This window comes from Festucalex cinctus, chromosome 18 (genome assembly GCF_051991245.1).
Source record: "Festucalex cinctus isolate MCC-2025b chromosome 18, RoL_Fcin_1.0, whole genome shotgun sequence".
NCBI classification, from domain to species: Eukaryota; Metazoa; Chordata; class Actinopteri; order Syngnathiformes; family Syngnathidae; genus Festucalex; species Festucalex cinctus.
In genome coordinates this window covers 9,250,466-9,270,777 of record NC_135428.1, presented here as the reverse complement: position 1 = coordinate 9,270,777, position 20,312 = coordinate 9,250,466, and the positions used below count along the sequence as shown (strand labels likewise).

At 39.1% G+C, this 20,312-nt stretch overlaps 2 protein-coding genes across 3 annotated transcripts in view; one reads left to right on the top strand and one right to left on the bottom strand.

Annotated features, from left to right (window-relative positions):
* The window catches only part of LOC144006566 (SCAN domain-containing protein 3-like), a 15,847-nt gene extending 13,462 nt beyond the window's left edge, over positions 1 to 2,385 (top strand). Inside the window, exon 2 of the mRNA XM_077505466.1 lies at positions 931 to 2,385. The gene's annotated coding sequence lies outside the window, so the exon portion shown is untranslated. The remainder of the gene's footprint in view (positions 1 to 930) is intronic.
* The window catches only part of gfra3 (GDNF family receptor alpha 3), a 27,832-nt gene extending 7,520 nt beyond the window's left edge, over positions 1 to 20,312 (bottom strand). The window contains exons 1-4 of one of the 2 annotated variants that reach the window (XM_077505465.1): positions 19,790 to 20,312; positions 2,958 to 3,224; positions 1,374 to 1,466; positions 923 to 1,292 (exon numbers count right to left, since the gene is read on the bottom strand). In XM_077505465.1, the coding sequence (XP_077361591.1) occupies positions 923 to 1,292; positions 1,374 to 1,466; positions 2,958 to 3,224; positions 19,790 to 20,210 (1,151 nt within the window). In that variant the 5' untranslated portion in view covers positions 20,211 to 20,312. The remainder of the gene's footprint in view (positions 1 to 922; positions 1,293 to 1,373; positions 1,467 to 2,957; positions 3,225 to 19,789) is intronic. The other variant, XM_077505464.1, reaches the window with a different exon arrangement.

Genomic DNA, 20,312 nt, shown 5'->3' with positions numbered 1-20,312 from the left:
GGTCAAAAATTGGACCAACCTGCTATTTGGGTCAATTTGACCCAACTTTGGGTCATTTTGTTGTTTTCATAAGAAACAAAATTGGGTTAATTTAGGGTTATGAATGTCATGTGTTAGGTTGTTAGGTTGTGTTTGGTTTTAGGTGTTTGTAGTGTTTTGTCCTGAGTTCTCCCCGTGACTTGTTATTGTTAACCTTGTCCACCTGCGTTATCTTCCCTTCCCAGTATGCGTTGCTAATTAGTGCCCTCTACCTGCTGTGTTTCCCAGGTGTGTCTTGTTAGAGTCTCGTTAGTGTTGTATTTAGTCAGCAGTGGTGTGGTCATTGTCTTGTCTTGTCCTGTTGAGGTGTGCTGTGTTGGTAGTGTTTACGTCTAGTCAATTTTCTCCTCGTCTAGTCAAGTTTCTCCACATCTAGTCGTTTCTCCACGTCTACTCGAGTTTCTCCACGTCTAGTCAAGTTGATCATGGTCACATGTCACTATTTCAATTATTTTGATCCAGGGCTGTTTCATGAGTTTGCTTTTTAAAATAATTATGATGCACAACAATTCAGAAACACTGTAAAAACAATTGGGTCAAATTGAACCCAATTTCGGTCAAAAAGTCACTTATCTACTACTTGGGTCAATTTGACACAATTTCTGGGTTATTTGGATTAAAACAAGAATAACTCAATTTGGATCTAAAAGTGAGACATCTGCAATACTTGGGTCACTTTTACCCAACTTTCTGGGTCATTTTAATACAAACAACCCAGAAAGTTGGATCAAATTGGCCCAAAAAGTGGACCCAAATTGGGTTATATTTGACCCAACAATTTTTACACCCACCATTCTTTGCATCAATTCTGCCAAATGACTGACAGTAACATTCACCTCTAAAAATGTCCTCAGCTGTGTAATGAGCATGCAACCGTTCTCACCTACACAGCTCGTCCCTGGAGCAGTAGTTCTGCAGACTGAGGCAGTTGGGCTTGCCAACCCGCTCCTCCCCCTTGGCGTTCTCCTCATAGGAACACGACGGAACGATGGTTTTCCTGCGGCGCTCCCCGCACAGGGTATCGGAACAAGGGCAGAAGAGCAGGGCGAAGCTGTACTCCTCCGGGACTCGCTCCAGGAAGCGCCGCAGGGCCCGGTGGCATTTCTGACGGTTGCAACTGTTGTCGGAGGCCGCCGCTCGCTTAGTGCACGCCACCACGTACTCGGAGCGCAGGGAGCCGCATTTCTCATACAGGCCGCAGTCCTGGGCCGCCTTGAGACATTGATTGTGGCCGTCCACGGACACAGAGGAAGCTGGTGGGAAAAGGAGTGTATCATTACTACAAGGAAAGAAACTTCAATAATAAATTCATTGTTTTATATCAGTAGCTCTACCTGCCATGATGGAGGCCATGTGAGACATCTCGATGTTTCTCACCAGGCTGAACTCCAGTTCTTCATATGGAGACACTTCATACTCATCATATGCTAAAAAACAGAAGTGACGTCTTCTTTTAATTGCACATGAGAGTGGACAAACGCTACGTATCCAGTTTTTGAGCAAACCTGCAATCAGACTACTGCTTCATAGGCTCTGCGGTTTAGAGTAATGGGCCACAGGCCAAAAGAAGAGCTTATCCAATTTTGGCATTGGATCCAGGTAAAGTTGCAGATCCAGGATTTTTTTCTTTTTTTTTTTTTCTTTTTTGCGACACGGCAATATCTTTTTGCATTTTCCTCAATTTCTCAGTAAATGATGCGTGACAGTGGTGGGCTGTGCATTTGCTAGCGAGGCCTTCAGTGGGGACTTACCTGACTTAAACTGCTAATACTGCCACTATCATGATGCAATTATAGAGACCATCAAGACTATATGAAAATGTAATATAACAGCACGCATTCACCATTTAAATCGCAGATGTAACTGCTTATCAATGAAAAAAAGATGTGTTGAATTTACTTGATTTTATTTTGTCAAGTGGTTGCAAAATAAATAAATAAATAAATAAAATCATCTGGATCAGATACATTTTTAAAAGTAGATGTATAGTCTACTATGATGTATAGCAGATGTTTCATCAGATTTTTAAGTAGATGTCTACCTAAAAATATATCTGGATGCAGATGATTTTACAATTTTTTGTGCCACCGCTTGAAAGTTGAGTAAATTCAATAAAAACATTTTCAGTGTATCATCACATGCACGTTTCCAATATGTGCACATAGGTGTGCAAGAAAATTATTTATTTATTTATTTTATGCTATAAATGGTATAAAAATGATAGCTAACTGTTCCACATGCTGTTTTTGCGGAATTCAAAATGTAATAAATGTTATTAATACTAAAAAACAAAAGACCTTAACGTCTCAATTTGTAATTCTGTCTTGTAAAGAAAGCATACTGGAGTAGAATGAAGGTTTTTTTTTTTTTTTTTTTTTTTTTTTTTTGCACATTGAAGCTAAATCATTGTCAGTCAAGTCATTTAAAATTGAAAATCGATCCTGAATCATATCGTGAGACAGTCAAAGATTCCCACCCTAATATAAATGTACCTTTGGCTAAAAAGCGAAGCATGGAGAGTCTTTGTCATCAAACAGCATGAGTGCAGTTCGGTCTTCCTTGACACTCCTCCATGTTTTTTGTGTGTGTGTTTTTTGTGGTTCAATATAAAAAAAAAATAAAAAAAATAATAAAATAAAATAAAAAAAAGAAAAAGAAAAATCAAGTGTCACAGTTTGTTTGTTTTTTTGGTGCGACATGATTTTTTTCCCTCACTAGATTTTGTACTTTGGCTCATTAAACGTTGATTTAAATTGATATATCTATGAAAGTTTACGGTTAATCTTTGCTTACTTGAGTTTATACAGGCAGATTTTTTTCATCCAGCTCTAGTGCTGGATCTCGTTACATTATGCAGGTGTGCATACTGTCATGGTCTGTAAGCAACACACACACAAATGACAAAGCTTAAATCCCACCTCCAAACCTCACAGTCCAGTAGACCCTGAGGCAGTGTTCCTCCCTTCGAGATCCGCGCTGACATTTGCAAACTTGAAGTGGGCGATGGCGCTGCAAGGAGTTCTGAGCCTCCAGGCACTCGGTGCGAGCGTCCGGACCGAGCGGCGAAACCGCCTCCTCTGCCGAGCAGTACTCCAACAGGCGGTACAGGACCATGCAGGACTGCTCCTGGATGCAGCCCTGCTCTGCCAGCAAACAGTCCAAGGAGGCCGACACCGGTGCGCTACCTGATGGAGACAGTGATGTGTTGATTTTGCGAAAGGTGCTTAGCTGCGGGCCTAATTGTCCCACTGTTTGCTGTTGGGCTAAATAGGTTGTAATTAAGACAACAGATCAAATGAATTGTTCTCTGCGGACACACCGGAGAACTACTCATGATAATAACCACAAGGAAGATTAAATTGAAAGCCCACAAGTGTTCTTCATTCGCAATATGGCCATAAAATACTGCAGCGGGTGGGCTGATTGGGTTGATTGACATTCGGGGGGGCCATGCCAGGTGTTGGACCGCTTCCAAATAACCAGCCAGCTAATATAGAAACACAGAAGCTTTATGCTAAACTCTTATGACACCGCAATGCAACGTGAGCACGTTCTTATCAGGTTCGAAACACGCAACTCGCATTACACAATATCCGCCAATCTACGGCTTTTTATCGTTTCCACCTCCGCTTTCAGTTCTGAAGCCATCCTCGTGTCACTCCCAAGAGTGCATATTAGATACATATTTGTGTCACTTGCTGAATAGTGTCGCATTCATACGGCAGAACATTGGCCTGCGTCAAAAAGGATGTTGTCGCACAGCCAACTCTCAGATGCCACATGCCCAATCTTTCGCTTTGCACTTCAACAACCTGCAAAAACGTTTCCAAAATATAGTCAATTTGCCACAGCGCACATGGGAATTAGTGCAGAATTAAGCAAAAACACACCAATGGCTGTAGAATCTGAAAAAAAATCTAATGTTTGTAGTCACGTATAGTTGCTCACAAGGAGAAATGTTTGCAAGGGGCTCAAAAGTACACAAAAAAAGACTAACTTTCAAGCTGTTGTATTCTCTGGTGAATTCTGTGCTACTTTAGGAGGTTTAAATTGGTGTAATTCTGGATGGTTGGTGGATAGACACCATCTAACAAGGCAATGTTAGCAAGGAGTAAAATATGTAAACGTGAGAAAAACAGTGCCTTGCAAGGGAAGAAAATTCACATGCAACGTCATCAACCCCTGACCTCACCTCATTCAAAGCTTGTGGGGCATGTTAAAAGGATAATCCATGAGGGTGGATGACAGTGTAACTCCAAGCAGGCATTTATCACAAATTTAAAGAGGAAGTCAACCCCCTCAAAAATGCCTTGACACTAATATGTTCTGTGCAGCCCCACTAGTCTAAATACAGTCTTTTGGTTAATATTGTGTTAGTGGAATATGAGTTAAGCAGCAAAATCCAGCAGTTTTTATCCAGAAGGCGGCCATTTTGCCACTTGCTTTCAAGTGAAAATGACATCATAGTTTCTCAGGTCTCAGGTAATCATAGCTCAACTTCAGAAAACAGGTGATTGGCTGTTGCCTGAGCCCTGAGCAACTGTGATGTCATCTTAAGTCGCAAAATGGCCGCCCCCTGAGATGGATAAAAACGGCTGGATTTTGCTTCATACCTCATATTCCAAAAATGTAATATTAATCAGAATGCCATGTTTAGACGAGTGAAATTACATATAACATTATTGTCAAGAAATGTTTATGGTTGACTTCCACTTTAAAACCAAATAATTTCGTCATTGTGGTGGTTTTAGTCAACATCCATCCATCCATCCATCCATCCATCCATCCATCCATCCATCCATCCATCGTTCTTTCCTTCCTTCCTTCTTCACTCGGGCCACAAATGAGCTTGAACCTATCCAGCTGTCATTGGACTGGAGGCGGTGTGCACCCTGGAGTCAATAACATTCCCACTGATTTTTTTTTTTTTTTTTTTTTTTTTTTGTAAGATGTGTTTCAATCAAGCAGCAACAAATATTTGAAAGGATTGCAAGTCCACTGTAAACAACTAATGCAAAAAGCCTTTACATCTTCACCTCTCTGAAAGGAATAAATAATTCAGTTTAAAACAAAGACACAATTTATAAAAATATAAATAACGTAACTCTAAAAGCAAGCATTACTAAGTTTTTTCACTTTGGTGTCATTAACGCTGATTACATATTTTTATGAACATCGTCCCAAGAAGACGAATAAAAAAAATCCAGAGTCATGAATTAATGTTTGCTCTGACAATCGTCAAACCAATAATAATTGACCCTACGACACATTATGGGCCCAAGTTTGGAAAAACTGTACATTGGGATGTATCATGTCTAAAGTGAAAGAAACAAATGTATTTTTCAACAAACCACAAAGAAAGATCTATTAACACAGATCCGTTTGTTTGCACGTGCATGCGAGCTCACGTACATTAACATATAGATTACACGCGCCCGCACTCAAATACACGGCATTGTGTTTAGATCGGTCACACACTTTGATTAAGCTGCTGGCGACTGGCGGGGCAAAGCGCAGCTGCCAACCCGTTCGGCTGCCGCCTATTTGGTAATCTCAGACGCCACATGAGGTCCACGTCGCACTCACGCATGAAATATATCATAAACAGAGGCTACGCTTTATTGCCGCTGCAGGAAACCTGCCGCAGCTCCTGCCGCGACTCCACAGGCCAAGGCGGGGAAACGATCATCGGCTCGTAAAAAGGAATGCTTATCTTATCCAAATGGTTTGGATTCCGAGATCATTACATCTCATACGGAGCTGTTAAATCTATAAAAACATGGAGTATGTCTGATATATATAAAAGCATCACATAGTACTGAGTTGTGCTCATTGATTAACTAAAGATCTCTTAAGTCTGGAGGCAACAGTGGAGTGAAGAAGAACTGGGGATGAATTATGGTGATATGTGCGCCATAACACACTCTATTGATTTCTCACTGGGGTGATTAATACGGTGTGTGCAGGAAAAGATGATGAAAGTTCGCACCGTTCATGAGAGACCACACGCCAACGTTCACAAGGAAGTGATTGGCTGTGGCCAATTTATCTTCTAGCCATTCAAAGGCGTGGGACGGATGGCCGACCGTCCACGCTGCCGGCCAGTAATTGGAGATGAGAGGAGAGTGTGGCGAAAGGAGTGGGAATTCTGCTGGGAGACGGGGAGTGTGACGGAAAGAAATTCCTGCATGGAAGTCACAGCAGTGAGGAGGCGACGGAAGGGCCAAAGGCACTCACCGGACACAATATTAGGTGCACCTGCTTAAGGTGCATTTGAGACGTTCCCATTTCACCAGCGAAAACAAATGAAGAGATTTCCCAGTGAACATTATATTCACATACAAATGTACACATTTTAAGTACAAGCAATGTGCAGCAACATATATAAGTTAGCTGACAGGACAATGACAGGGTGGACATTTTAATTTTTCAGGAAGACATGCCAGCCATTAACTTGTCTGCTCTTCAACAAATACTTTTCACATTTTTGAAAGGTTTTTGTCTCAATTTACACTTCAATAAGATGGTGGATACACACATAATATAATGAGAAAAAATACAAACCACAAGTTGAAATATGTACTCTGAAACTATCCACAGTTTCAGCTCAATTGAAGACAACAAAATCATGGTAGCAGCATCACTGAAATCATCAGAGAGTTTCTTAAAGGAGCAGTTATCACATAATGACAGGGTGGACAGATATTTTCGGGGCATGCGAAATGTTCAATATGATAATGAAAATAGATTATACATAATCAGAATAACTTGTTTTATCAAATGATGATAAAACCATGTTTGCACTACTTTTTCATGATTTTCATGATTTATTCACGTTGATGTGGTATGCTATTTTAAGCAATAGCTAAGCAATGTGCAACAAAATGTTCTTGCTGACAGGATGGACAATGACAGGATGGACATTTTTGGCTAATGTTAGTTTTTCATGAACACATGTCAGCCATTAACTTCTCTGCTCTTCAACAAACATTTCACGTTTATAAAATCTTTAGTATAAGTTTACATTTCAATATGACAGGGTGGAAAAAAAACAAGAACCACAAGTCAAAATATGTACTCTGCAATTAGCCACAGTTTCAGCTCAATTCAAGAAAACAAAATCATGGTAGCAATGTCACTGAAATGATGAGAGTTTCTTAAAGGTGTAGTTACCACATAATGATAGGGTGGACAGAATTTTTAAGGACGTGAAATGTTCAAAATGATATTGAAAATAGAATATACATAATCGAAATAACTTCTTTAATCGAATGATGATAAAACCATGTTTGTACTACTTTTTCATGATTTATTATTGTGGTTGTAGTATGTTCTTTCAAGCAATAAGCAATGTGCAGCAAAATACAAATATATGAGCTTGCTGACAGATTGGACAGTGACAGGATGGACATTTTTGACTAATGATAGTTTTTCATGAGCACATGCCAGCCATTAACTTGTCTGCTCTTCAACAAATACTTTTCAAATTTCTGAAGGCTTTAGTATCAGTTTACATTTTAAAATGACAGGCTGAACAAACATATAATAATAATAATAATAATAATAATGATCACAATAATAATAATAATAATAATAATGTGCAAAATGTTCACTATGATAAGGAAATAGAACATGCACAATCAAAATGGCTTGTTTTACAGAATAAAACTATGCTTGTACCATTTTCATGATTTATTATTGTGGTTGTATGCTATGTAGTACGTATGTTGATAATATGCTCCTATTATGTTATAATCACATGCATATAATGATGTGTATTGTATAAAATGAAACCTCCTGTATATAAAAGTGAGGCCAACCATGTTACATATTATGTCCAGCATTTTGTGCAAATAAGACGACTCACTTCATGGATTATCATACAAATTAAATTGAAGTACTCACATTACTGTACAGTTAATGGAATGTTAATGTAAGGACAGCGATTGACCTGCACAGCAAAAAGGCCACACTGGAAAGCAGCAAAGAGGCACGCCCACAACGTGTAACGACCATTTTCCTGCCAAAACTCTTTTTTTGGATGTCATTCAACACAGTAAATTAAAAGACATATCGTGAAAAAAAAATTATGTTGAGCAGATGGCAAACGACGGATAAGTCTAGTAGTCTCTCCAATCACCGTATGACTGACCTCCATGTCATTCCAACAATTAAAATGCATTTACTCCCCGTGGTATTAAGGATTAAAACATGGCACCATCACTTTTGGAGTGTGTGAAGGCTTTTCACTTTGTGTTAAGAGCCGCGAGTGAATTAACGAATGAATTAATTGTGTATTCTGGCTTGTGCGATGCACTCGCCCCTGGACAGAGTTGTTTCCTTAAGAAGGACACAGTTGGTTAATCAGCCATAATTAAGGCTGGTGTTAGTCCTTGCTGATGCAGCCCTTTCTTGCCACTTTCTCCACCAATCAGCTCATTGTCCTCCAACATCTTTTAAAATTAAACATATGCTTAGCCAGGAAGACTGCAGTGACTGCCGTTGGGCATCCTCACACAAGCTGAATCTAAACTTGTGTTTTTATCATAAAAGCTCATCTGATTTTCTCCCTGTGTCATTTCGAGTCCACATTTTCAGAATAATTACAAACTACTCTCGTTATGATGCAGAGGAGTCGTACACCAGTGCAAACTACAAACGCAATTTATTTTTAACTATGATAGTGACAGCGTCAGTCAGTCACGAGCGAGAATTATAATTGGATAATTGGATCTTGTTAGATTGAGTGGTCGTACCGAATGACACCTGCTACGAAAGGGTATCGGGTCCACACTGAAAATATACAAAGTGAAAATTGTCATGACAGTAAAGTCGTTATGAGCACAACTATTGAGTTTCTCGCTTTAAAGGCCTTTTCACACTGCACTTAGTAATATTCCGTTGTCGAACCAGCTCTCCATTTATGTGCGGTGACGTCAGAAGGCGGAGCGGGACTGGCGGAGTGATTTCAAAGTGCTAGTAGCAACAGACCAACAAGCATGATCAATTTGGTTCTATGCAAGCACTTCCAAATATGGGCAAGCTTGAACGAACTGGGGTGCGCTGTGAAAAGGCCTCAAGGCTGTAGAGCTAAGTGATTTCTCCAGAGGCGGTAAGTAATGTGCTCGGCATACTCCATTAAATTTATTTAAATAACTTTTGGGATAAACCGTACTTGTCTGTTTAGTTTTAATACATGTTATTGAGTATTTTTGTCAAGAAATGTTAATGTTTCTATGCTATGCTAATGCTAATGTTAAAATGCTTCTGCTCTGCTTTATCGAGCGACCTTCCGCTAGCTACTTTAATTTTTGTTATATCAGCAATCTATCCGTTCACCACGCCAACGTAACCACTCGTGATGTTTGACTCCATTTCAGCAATCAAATGGAGCCGAGCAGTCACGTGACTTCCTCTGTGGCCCCGCACAAGAGCGACGTTTTTAAAGTGAGGCATTTGCTGAAGCACGGAAGAAACAACGGAGGAATCAACAGCTCAGACTCGCAGTCAGAAGAGACCGAACACATCTGGCATTTATATATACTTTTCACTTACCGACTAAAAATGGCATCTGCCTAAAAATGTCTACATTTCAGCCTACAAGAGTTCCGCTTTGAACTTGTGCTGTTTCATGAGTGTAAATAAAGTTATTTACAGATGTGACTTAATTTATTTGACAAAAGTTTTACTTATTAGTTTAAGACACCGGAGTTTGCACATTCCTATTTGATATTTTTGCCTAGTTGGCTTCCATGCTCTAAATATATATGTATATTGTTATAATTGGCCTTAAAGCAAAAATAAAAAATAAAAAGAACTTTGGCTATCACCCAGACTGCTTGAGAGTCTGCCTTTGTTGGCTTTCCCTTGATGTTTTGAGCCGTCAGCCTTGACAGAACAAAGGCCCCCGCGTGGGCCCAGTGTACAGAGGAGGATGTAATGAGGTTCTTAATGCTGCGGATTGCCTGACTGCCCTCTAACATAACACCTGAGAGAAGGACATTGTGGCCAAATTGATTTTGGAGACAATTAGGTCAAAGCCATAGATACTGAAATTGACCCATCTGCCAGGAACAAGCAATCTCATCTTGGGGGGTGTCCAATCATGTGATCACCATCCGTCAGCGACCGTGTCCACTTTTGTCCGCTGACCCCACCACCACAACCAGTATGACACCATTGACGATAAAGTCTGCCGGCTATGCTGCTGAGTATCACCATCATGTTCATTTGCATGAGTGTCCTAATGGCCTCCACATTCTTCAGTTTAGATGTTCTTTCGATAGAAAGTATGAATTAGATTGCGCTTATTGGGATTCTAAGGGTGCATCAACACTGATCGAGTAAATTCTGGAAGATGTTTTCTTTGCATATTTAAAAGGTTCGCAAACAGATAATAATGTTGTAAAATCCTGGTTTACATGGACCGCTAAAAATGCAGGCCAGAGCAGTAGTTGGGGAAAAAAAAAATTGCTTGTCATCCCAGGTCTACTTTGAATCCCCTCCATTGGCGTATACGCCGGTATAAAATTTTAATGATTAATGCGTCTCCGCTTGAGGGAAAGGAAGTGCTAAACAAAATGCTACAACAGCGCTGTGTTCCATTATGTACTGGTTAGGATGTACAGCACTCATGCACGCCCTCAAATAATTACCGAAGATGTATGGGCGTGTACTTTGTTTTTGCCGACGACTGTTTTCAGTATTGTTTTTAAGCTAAGCTGTTAAATTCGTCTTTGGCAAAATTAGCGAAGTCCGATACTTTTTTTTTCTCCACAAGTACTTGTGACACATAAAATCCCCACCACCAAAAAAACCCCAAAACAAAACAAAACAATGACAGCTAATTTTACTAAAGAAAGACCTATATATTATTATTATTATATTAATTACTTAATTAAAAACGTTTTTTATCAAAAAAAAAAAATTGCCTGCCAAATTTTTCGAGCACCTGTTATGTGTTAATTATTTCGACATTTAATATTATGAGGACGTCTTCAACATTTTTGATCCACTGCAAACTCATCCTCCTCTTTTTCTCATCAGTTAACTACTTGCATAAATTAAAATGGGGAAAAAAATAACCCCGATAGTTTGACATAAACAAATATTCTGCATGTCATACGCAAACATTTATTAAATGCTTTACTTCAATGCATGTTGTAACTTAGCCAACCGCTGTCAAGCTAAAGGATCATCTGTGGTCAAAATTAATAGTGTGATTAATCTGCATTTACATGATTAATGCGATAATGTTTTTGTGATTAATCACATAGTTAATACTTTAACTTTGACAACACTATTTTTTTTTTAAATATAATTGCACGTAACGAATTGCGATTTTCTATTCGTCACATTTCTAGGTCTTGATCATAAAACGGCCACAAGAGGGCGAGCAATACTGGTATCGGGCACTAATGCGAGGACTGATAACTTGAAATAAATGGTAAATAAATGGTAAAAGACCTGATATCTGTACTCGCCCATCTTTTGTCACAGTTCATGTGTGCATCCAGATAATCATTGATAATCTTGTTCTTAATAGTCCAGAGACATGGAAAGGATTTTGATTTAAGAGTCCTTAGCAGCAGCACATTTTTGCCGGATAATAATATAGTTTCGTAATGCACATTTATAAAATGATGACGCCCTTATTCATATAATTGCACTTAAATGTGCAGCAATAGTGTTGAGAGCCCTCGGCAGCCTGCAGACGTAGTTCATCTTTTTTTTTTTTTAAGTCCTTATCTATAGAGAAATTATTTGCTATTTAGTCCTCAATTTGTGCGAGCAAAGAAAATTGTATTTCTGAGCGAGTGGATCTTTGAGAGGTAGAGCACAGTTGCACTCGCTCTAATCAGTTTTCATGCACATAGCCCACAGAGACAGCTCCAGCAGAGACACGACGAGCGGAGTGGAGCGGCCTCGCGAGCGGCAGCGGCAGACCGCTCTCAGAATCAACAATTGCCTCACGAGAGCGCACTACATGCATCCAATGTCTTGTTTTGATGAACTGTAACCCTGGAATGCGACGCCACCTCATCACTCGTCTGGCCTACAGCAGCCTGCCTCAGGTGTCACATCAAGCGCTCGCCGTTTTCTCCCGCAGCTTTGTCAATATTTCAGGCTCCTTCACAGCGCCAAACTGTGATGTGCCATATGGTTTCTTGGCAGTGACGGAGATTTCCTGTTTGGCAAATTGCATCAATGTGGGGAAACTTGCAATCAAAATGCAAAGTGCTTTGGGCCACAAACATCGGTCCTTTGTTCCGAATCAATCCTCAGCTATTCACTGCAAAACTCTTCTTTTTTTTTTTTTGTCCCTATTATGTCACAGGATTGTGCCAAAGGTAGCAAATGGTGTCAAAGAACCATATAGTAATAATTTATCTCAGCATAGTGACTTTGTATGACGGAGAGAGTCTTTGCCACATGTGCAAATACACTCAACTCCAAGTACATTTTTGTAAAAAAAAATCATTTGTAAGCCACTCCAAGCCATGAATGCAAACATCTAAAAAGTTAATGGTTGCATTAGATGCCAGGGGATGGGGACAAAGAGCTACTAATGAAGGTCCTCAACTCACTCCAACATAGTACCTTGGCATTCCAGGGTCAAACTGTCTTCATCATCATCCTTGTGATTCACATACATTTTTTTTTTTATTTTAACATTCTTGGTTGTCAACAAAGTGTAATCTGTGTAAATTAACATTAACTCATTTACTTGAAGCCATTTTCACTGAAGCAGCCATTTTACTGGATTTTGACTACAGCAAAGGCTATTTGAGAGCGCTACATAAATAAAGATCTTGACTTGACTTTGCATTTCTATCTGTTTCCGTTTTGCAGCAATCAGCATTAGAATGTAGCTACGTTTCACCATTATTCTCAAATCTGTTAAAACTGTAGGGGAAAACAGCTTGTTGCAACATGGCCCTCGTTGATCTCTTATACTCTGCTGCCATCTGCTGGCCGTTCTTGTAATAACTACCATTGCTTCAACCGTTCTCATCAGTTCAGAGGCTGCATCCAAAGCCTTCTGTATGCTCTAGCATAAAAAAATTAATAAATTAAAAAACAACAACATATAAATACGTCTTTGGGAGCATGGTAACATTTAAAATAGAACGTATTTATATGTTTTGGGGAGCAAAACGTCACATTAAGCTCATGCTAAATTAATAGCTGCTTAGTGTCGCAAGCATTTCTTTTGTTTATTTTTCTCATGCCGTATCTGCATCGAGGTGGGTTTGACCAGATATTGGTAATTTTTCAGAGGAGTGGAGGCTGGTGGATCGCGCCACTGTGGCAGCGCTTACAGCCGACTTCAGTCACGGCAATCAAAACGGCTCCTCCCATTCCTTTAAATACAATGTGGCAGTGGTGCACTAGAGTCTCGATATGGCGGAAGTACATTTGTGCTGTGTAGACTGCCCCACCCTCCATCGTTTATGTGCTACCCCCATAGCTGTGCAGTCGACTGTACATATGTTTTCAAAGAATATTTGATCTGTTTTTAACAATATACTTTCTTTCCTGTTGTTAATGTATATAAAAACCAACTCATAACTTGGCAACAATAGGCAAATGCGGGTCCCAGAGTACAACAGTTGAGAAACTTGCTCTAGTCTAGATGACCAACACAGCGCACCACCCCACGCAAATCTGTTGTAATACCAAACACACAAGAAAAAACACACTAATGTAACATTCAAAGAAGAAGAAAAGTCATAAGAAAGGGATTTTTCTTTTGAATAAAAAGTTGTCGGTGCTTGGAGTTACTCGTTTTCTCAAAATGTATTTTTGGCCTGAATAATGAGAACCCCACAGTTGATAATAAAGGCAGTTTTGCCGTTTTTACATGATTCTGAGCTAACGTCGAGGAATTAAAGAGGGATGAAGGTTTTGTTTTTCCTGCTGTAACCCCTTCAGATCCGCATTTGTAATGCTGTGCAAAAAAAAAAAAAAAAAAGTTTGCTGGTTTTGACTCTCTTTTTTTTTTTTTTTTTTTTTTTTTTTTCCCCCCACATAAGCACGACATGGGAAAAATTTCGACTTATCTCATGTTTTTATTTGTTATAGTGGACGCCAGGATAGTTTGGCTGTAACGTATTGTAAACATACCAACCTTATATGAACATTTTAACACAAACAAATCAACTTGCAATTGTGATTGATTAGCTAGGATCCAATCATGAACCAGAAGTGTTGACACCATCCAAATAATCCGTTTTTATTCACTGCAATCATCTATGGGTACGAAGGGATTTTAAATTACGTAGTAACTGAACCATAATCTCTGAGGATGGCAGTGACACGCCAAGTAACATCTACACTGCCAGAAAAATTAAAGAAGAAAAAAACGAAGACGTAGTAGTAGTCGTCGTCATCCTCATACTAGTAGTAGAAGAATAAGTCATAGCCATATTGGTAGTAGTAGTAGTAGTAGTAGAAGTAATGGTTGAAGTGAAAGTAGTAGTAGAAGTAAATGTAGTTGTCGTAATAAAAGTAGTATCAGAAGAAGAATTACAGGAAGCTAGCTGTTAGCTTATCTGGTAGCTAAATTGAGGTTGTAAGGCAGCTCGACTTCTTTTCATTTCTATTGTGATAAAGGACTTGTAAGACACATTAACAGCACAAGAAGTTGCTCTTCCATTTGAGTTTCAGGTTGCTTCCTAAATTGTCCTTCATTCTGTTTCATGTCACAATCACAAAGTCTGTGAGCGTGCGTTAGCTACGCACAAAAGGATGTGACAATGAAAATATTGAACAGATTTAACGTTTGCAGTTATTCATTATATTCTTGTCATGTCGACGTAGTTTTAGCTGACTTTGATCGCAAGGGAGGTAAAATTCTCAAATTTGGCCCGATTGTCGGTGTTTCTGTACACCACTTTAGCAGTGACGGTTCAATTAAATCCCCCGTCATCCACAAAGTTGCGTTTGGCAATTTCGTTTTCTCGATACAAGCACTATAATCCAAATGATCTTTTTACGACATCAGATGCTTGAAATGATGAGCCATCCTTTTATTTTCTCTCATCTTGGTGATGTCCAGTGGGCGTGATGCCAGTTCAATCTTGGTGTGCAGTCGGCCAAAACACAACCGAGTTGCCGGCCCGCACTTTGGAAACAGACAAGGAGAGTACACCGAGAACAGTGGGCGGCCTTGTTGGAAAGGTAAAGAAGTAAAATGCTCACAAATAAAAACGACTTGAGCAGTGTATATGATTTTACAGCAGACAGAAATGAGCTCTGGGAAATTCTTGAGAGCGGTGTTAGACCACAATCAACGTCCACTAAATGAAGAACCAAAATAGCCACAGTCCATCTCACACCTCAGGTCATGTGAATAATTCCACAAGGGCTTTGCAGTTCAGGGGTCAAAGTCGGCTTTAATGTTATTTAACAATGACTGGCTTCCAACGGATTTGATTCAAACACATCTTTTCATTTATGACAACAAGAAAACATAATTTGTGCAAACAATACACAGCGGGTGAGCAGTTGTGAGTGCATATAAAATTGTGTTTTCCTTGTTGCATAGAACAACAGGCTTGCTGCATTTGCAAAATTGGAATGGCGTGTTTTTTTTGTTTTGTTTTTCCATAGGGCAGAAAGCAAAGGCTGCATCTGCTGTGTACAGACAGGTGCGATCCTCCTCCTCCTCCTCCTCCTGCTTCGATCTTGAATAGACACTTTAATGACGACTTTGGCGAGCTTTCGCCCGCGGCTCTGTGGCTTGTCAGCGGTGACAGACATTTTTTGGGAAAGGCTTCCTCTAAAGCGCCACGCTGCCATTGTTAAGGTGACAGAGTTGTACACGGCCAAATGTATTCAAATCTAAAAATAACATTGCATGAAATGTGATTTCCCCGCTCCATCTCTTCTACTGTTTTCTCTAATACCTGTGAAGGAAATTTTAAATCAGATGGTTTCTTTTTTTAAGTCGGCATGAAAGTCTATCGCTGACAATTTGCATTTAGGTTGAAAGAGATCACAGTTGAAAGAGACACAATAGACAATCATTATATGGCATTTTACACTTAAACTACTGATGAGCGAGGACTGATACCAGGTTTCGATTCTGGGCTGATACCAGGCCTAATTTCAAGGTAGCTGTTTTGTGGCCTACGGTTTTAGAAGAAGAGAAAATTGTCATTATTTTCATGCCATTTTAAGGGGAAAACTCTATATTGAGTTACCCGTGGGTCATTAAAAACGTTTAAATTGATTTTTCTAAAATTAAGGTGTTACGAAACATTAGAATTATACAATGTGGAAAGGCATTCAAATGTATTAAAATTAAAATTGTTAAAAAAAAATTATTAAAATTGATCTTCAGCCTTTATTTAATGTACAATGTAAATATAAGTCAATATATATGAATAAATTTACAATAAAAAAAAAAGCCCTATAGTCCACAAGTTACTTCATGCTCCAAATACCAATTGCTATGAATTTGAAAAGAAAAATGTAGCGTTCCTGTCCCCAATGTCCAACATGAAACACTAATGCCACCTAGTGGCAAAAAATAATAATTACCTCAACACAAATCTACAAGTGAAGTTAACTGTAACATTATGAATTACTTACTGCATAAATAAACTAAAAGATACAAGCATGTTTATTTGGTTACCGTACTGTCTACTTTTATGTTATAATGAGTATGAAAAACTTGAAAAAGATATTTTATTGCACATTAAGAATAAGAACAGATATAACGTGTGACTATTTTACGGATAACCGCAGGTTAACTTTGGAAATCATGTGATTAATTATCAATAAATGTAATGAACCGACATCCCTAATATATAAACAGTATATATGTGTACTTATGCATCTGTGTAAGTGTGCTGTATGTGTGCGTTGATGTTTATATGCAGTACAACGTGGGCATTAAGTTAGTTTTAAGTGGCATAAAAAAAAAAGTTGCATTAAAAAGCATCACATTAGATTTGATGATACTTTCTTTAAATGTATCTGTCATAGTTTTTTTTTTTTGGGGGGGGGGGTTATGTATCAAAAGCATTAGTGGTATCGGTACTTGGTATGACTCAAGAGTTGAGTAATTGTACTGGCATCGGTTTAAAAAAAAAAAAAAAAAAAGGTAAGCAGTAATCATAGCACTCTGATTCAGACTGCTTTAGAATTTTGTCAAAAATGTTAACAAATATTTAAATGTCTGCCATGCTTTTAGACTGACACACATTTGGTGGGAATTTATCACTGTCAAACATAATAGAAATTCAATCATAAACTTTTGGTGTGTGAAAGTTTCCCACACGCAGGATAAAAGTTCTAGAAAAAGTCACAAATGACTTCTTTAGCATCATTATCCCAAAACCTGATAACTGATCATCTGGTCAATAAAGTCACATTACCAGATCAATTTGCGCACTTTCAGAAGACGATATGCGGATGCGCAGCCTGAGGACAACACACGCGCGCGCACAACCTCATCAAATTAATGAGTCTGCTCGCCTTGAGCAATGAAGAAGACCCATAAAGCAAAATAACATCATTTTTTTTAATGTGAATATTGCAGATCAACAAGCATTTATGCTCCACTGGAGGGCTGCTTTCCAGCCATGACAATTTTTACCGACTTGATGATTCAAATTTGGATTTTTCAGCACAAGATCATCCAAAATATACGTTTGTATATCACGTTTTAAATTACATTTCATCCTGGAAGTATATTGTCCGCTTTAATCAAGCCAAGTGCGCCAGTTGATGACGCGTCATAAAGCGCTCTCTTATTTTACTGCCATTAAGTGGCGAATCCTGCAAATTTCTGACATCATATCAAACCCTCGCGGCAATCAGCATCTAATGCACATGTTATGTACCATGTCGTTGATTTACATGTGTGCTAATGGGAAGAAAAGCCTCCTCGTAAAGGGGAACACCAGATAAGTGAGATGTCTCCATGATGTGGGACAGTCCAATCAATATGGACTGGATGAACCCCCCCCCCACCCCAACATCATCCCCTTTTGGATCACATCCAAAGAAAGAAAGAGCCTATCCTTCCCTCCTTCCTCTCTTTAGTTTTTCCTCTGGTCACTTGAGATCTTAATTTATTAGAAGTATGAGGTTTCTGGGGTTGGCATAAGACTCCGGTTTTGTAACCACGCAGGAGGGGTCTTGTTGGTGCTGGACTTCACTTTGATGGATTGGATGTACTGGCTTCTATTGATCTCACTCTGCCTTATCGATCCTTCCCTCCTTCCTCTCTTTAGTTTTTCCTCTGGGCTCTTGAGATCTCGCTAAATTTGCTGGAATTTAGAGGCTTCCGGGGTTGGCGTAAGACTTTGATTTTGTAATCATGGGGAAGGCAGGAAGTGTTTGGTCGGTGCTGGATGTCACTTTGATTTACCTTTCTTTTCTCTTTATTTCTTTTTTTTTCTGACCTTTTCTCTGGTCTCCTGACCATTTAAATCTCACGACTCTGGCAAGATTCTGAAGTACCTGGTTAAGGCGAAGGGTAATGGGATATTTATAAGGTTTTAGGTGAATGAATGAGTATAAATTTATACGTATTTGCACGCACGCACGCAAACGCACGCAAACGCACACACGCAAACGCACGCACGCACGCAAACGCACGCACGCAAACGCACGCACACATACACACACACAAAAAAAAAAAAAAAAAAAAAAAAAAAAAAAAAAAAAAAAGGAAAAGAGCAATGATGACAAGACGTTGAATCGGTAAGACTACCGAATGAACAATTCTGAGCTCTTCAAAAAAAGAAAAAAAAAAAAAAAAAAAAAAAAAAAAAAAAAAAAAAAAAAAAAAAAAAATAATAAAACGCCTTACTATACATGGTCGTTTTTTTTGTTTTTGTTTTTTTTTGTTGTTTTTTAAAAAATAAAACGCCTTACTATACATGGTCGTTATTAAAAAAAAAAACGGCTTACTATACATGGTCGTTTTTTTGTGTGTGTGGTTTTTTTTTAAATAAAACGCCTTACTATACATGATCGTTATTAAAAAAAAATAAAACGCCTTACTATACATGGTCGTTTTTTTTGTGTGTGATTTTTTTTTAAATAAAACGCCTTACTATACATGGTCATTTTTGTGTGTGTGTGTGTGTTTTTTTTTTTTTTTTTTTGAAAAAAAAAAAAAAAAAAAAAAAAAAAAAAAAAAAAAAAAAAAAAAAAAAAAAAGAAAGAAAGAGCCGACCCATGATGTCATCCACATGTAAACTCCGCTGCCTGGGAAATTAATTGCAAATGGACTTAATGGGATCATTTTGTCAGGCGAAAGGGTCCACTCCAACCTGGGCTGCCGAAGTGCATATATCAGGTGCAATACAGATAAATAACGCGGCTAGATGTGATTAAACAGGCTTCATTTTTCTTGCCCAATTGTGTTTACATGTGCCAGACGGTCAATTTCACTCCTGGTAAATAATTTCCCTCCCCCTATACCTCACCCCCATTAAAAGCATTTTTCACCAACCGCATTCACATGATGCATTTACAAGAATGCAGATAGCAGCAGTTCTTAATTACTCTCGTCATAAAAGCACTCACAGTGTACACACTATTGCAGTGTTAGTACTCTACAGTAGTCAGATTTCCTAATTTGCTTCCATTGATTTTTTTTACGTGTTGCCATATAGATAGATAGATAGATAGATAGATTCACAATCATAAACTTTATTTTTAATTGACAACTAATTGAAGTCAAATAACATTTGCCATTTCAATACCACTAGAAAAAGATGCTTACCGTGTGAGAAGACCTGAAGAAGGAGTCCGATGAACATCATCCTGTGCGCGGACATCGGACACTTTTTATTTGTATTTTTTTTTTTGGAAGAATTGGTTGGAACTGTCAACCGGCTGCAGCTCACTCGGCCGTCTGCCGCTTCCACATGCAAAGCCTCCCGCCCTGCGAGGAAGATGACGATGAGGATGCGACGGGACGGCCAGGTAAGGTAAGAGACGCGCAAAAGTTGGCCAACAGCAACACCGCGGACGCGACCGAGCGAGTAGCGACCGTGCGCGCTACTGGTGGCGGCGCGCGAGTTCTCGCGAGCGTTGCTGCTGCTGCTGCTGTTGCTGCTGCTCCATCCGCGTCGCTTACGTCCGCGCTTCGATTGATTGAAATGTCCGAAGGAAATCCCTCTGCTCCACTCACGAGTGCTCATATGTGTGGCTCCACAGTTGACCGCTCGGAAAAGTGGGAGCACACAAAGCTGGCGTCTCCTGTTATTATAGGGGTCACGTGATTGGCCCCTAGGAGGAAAAAA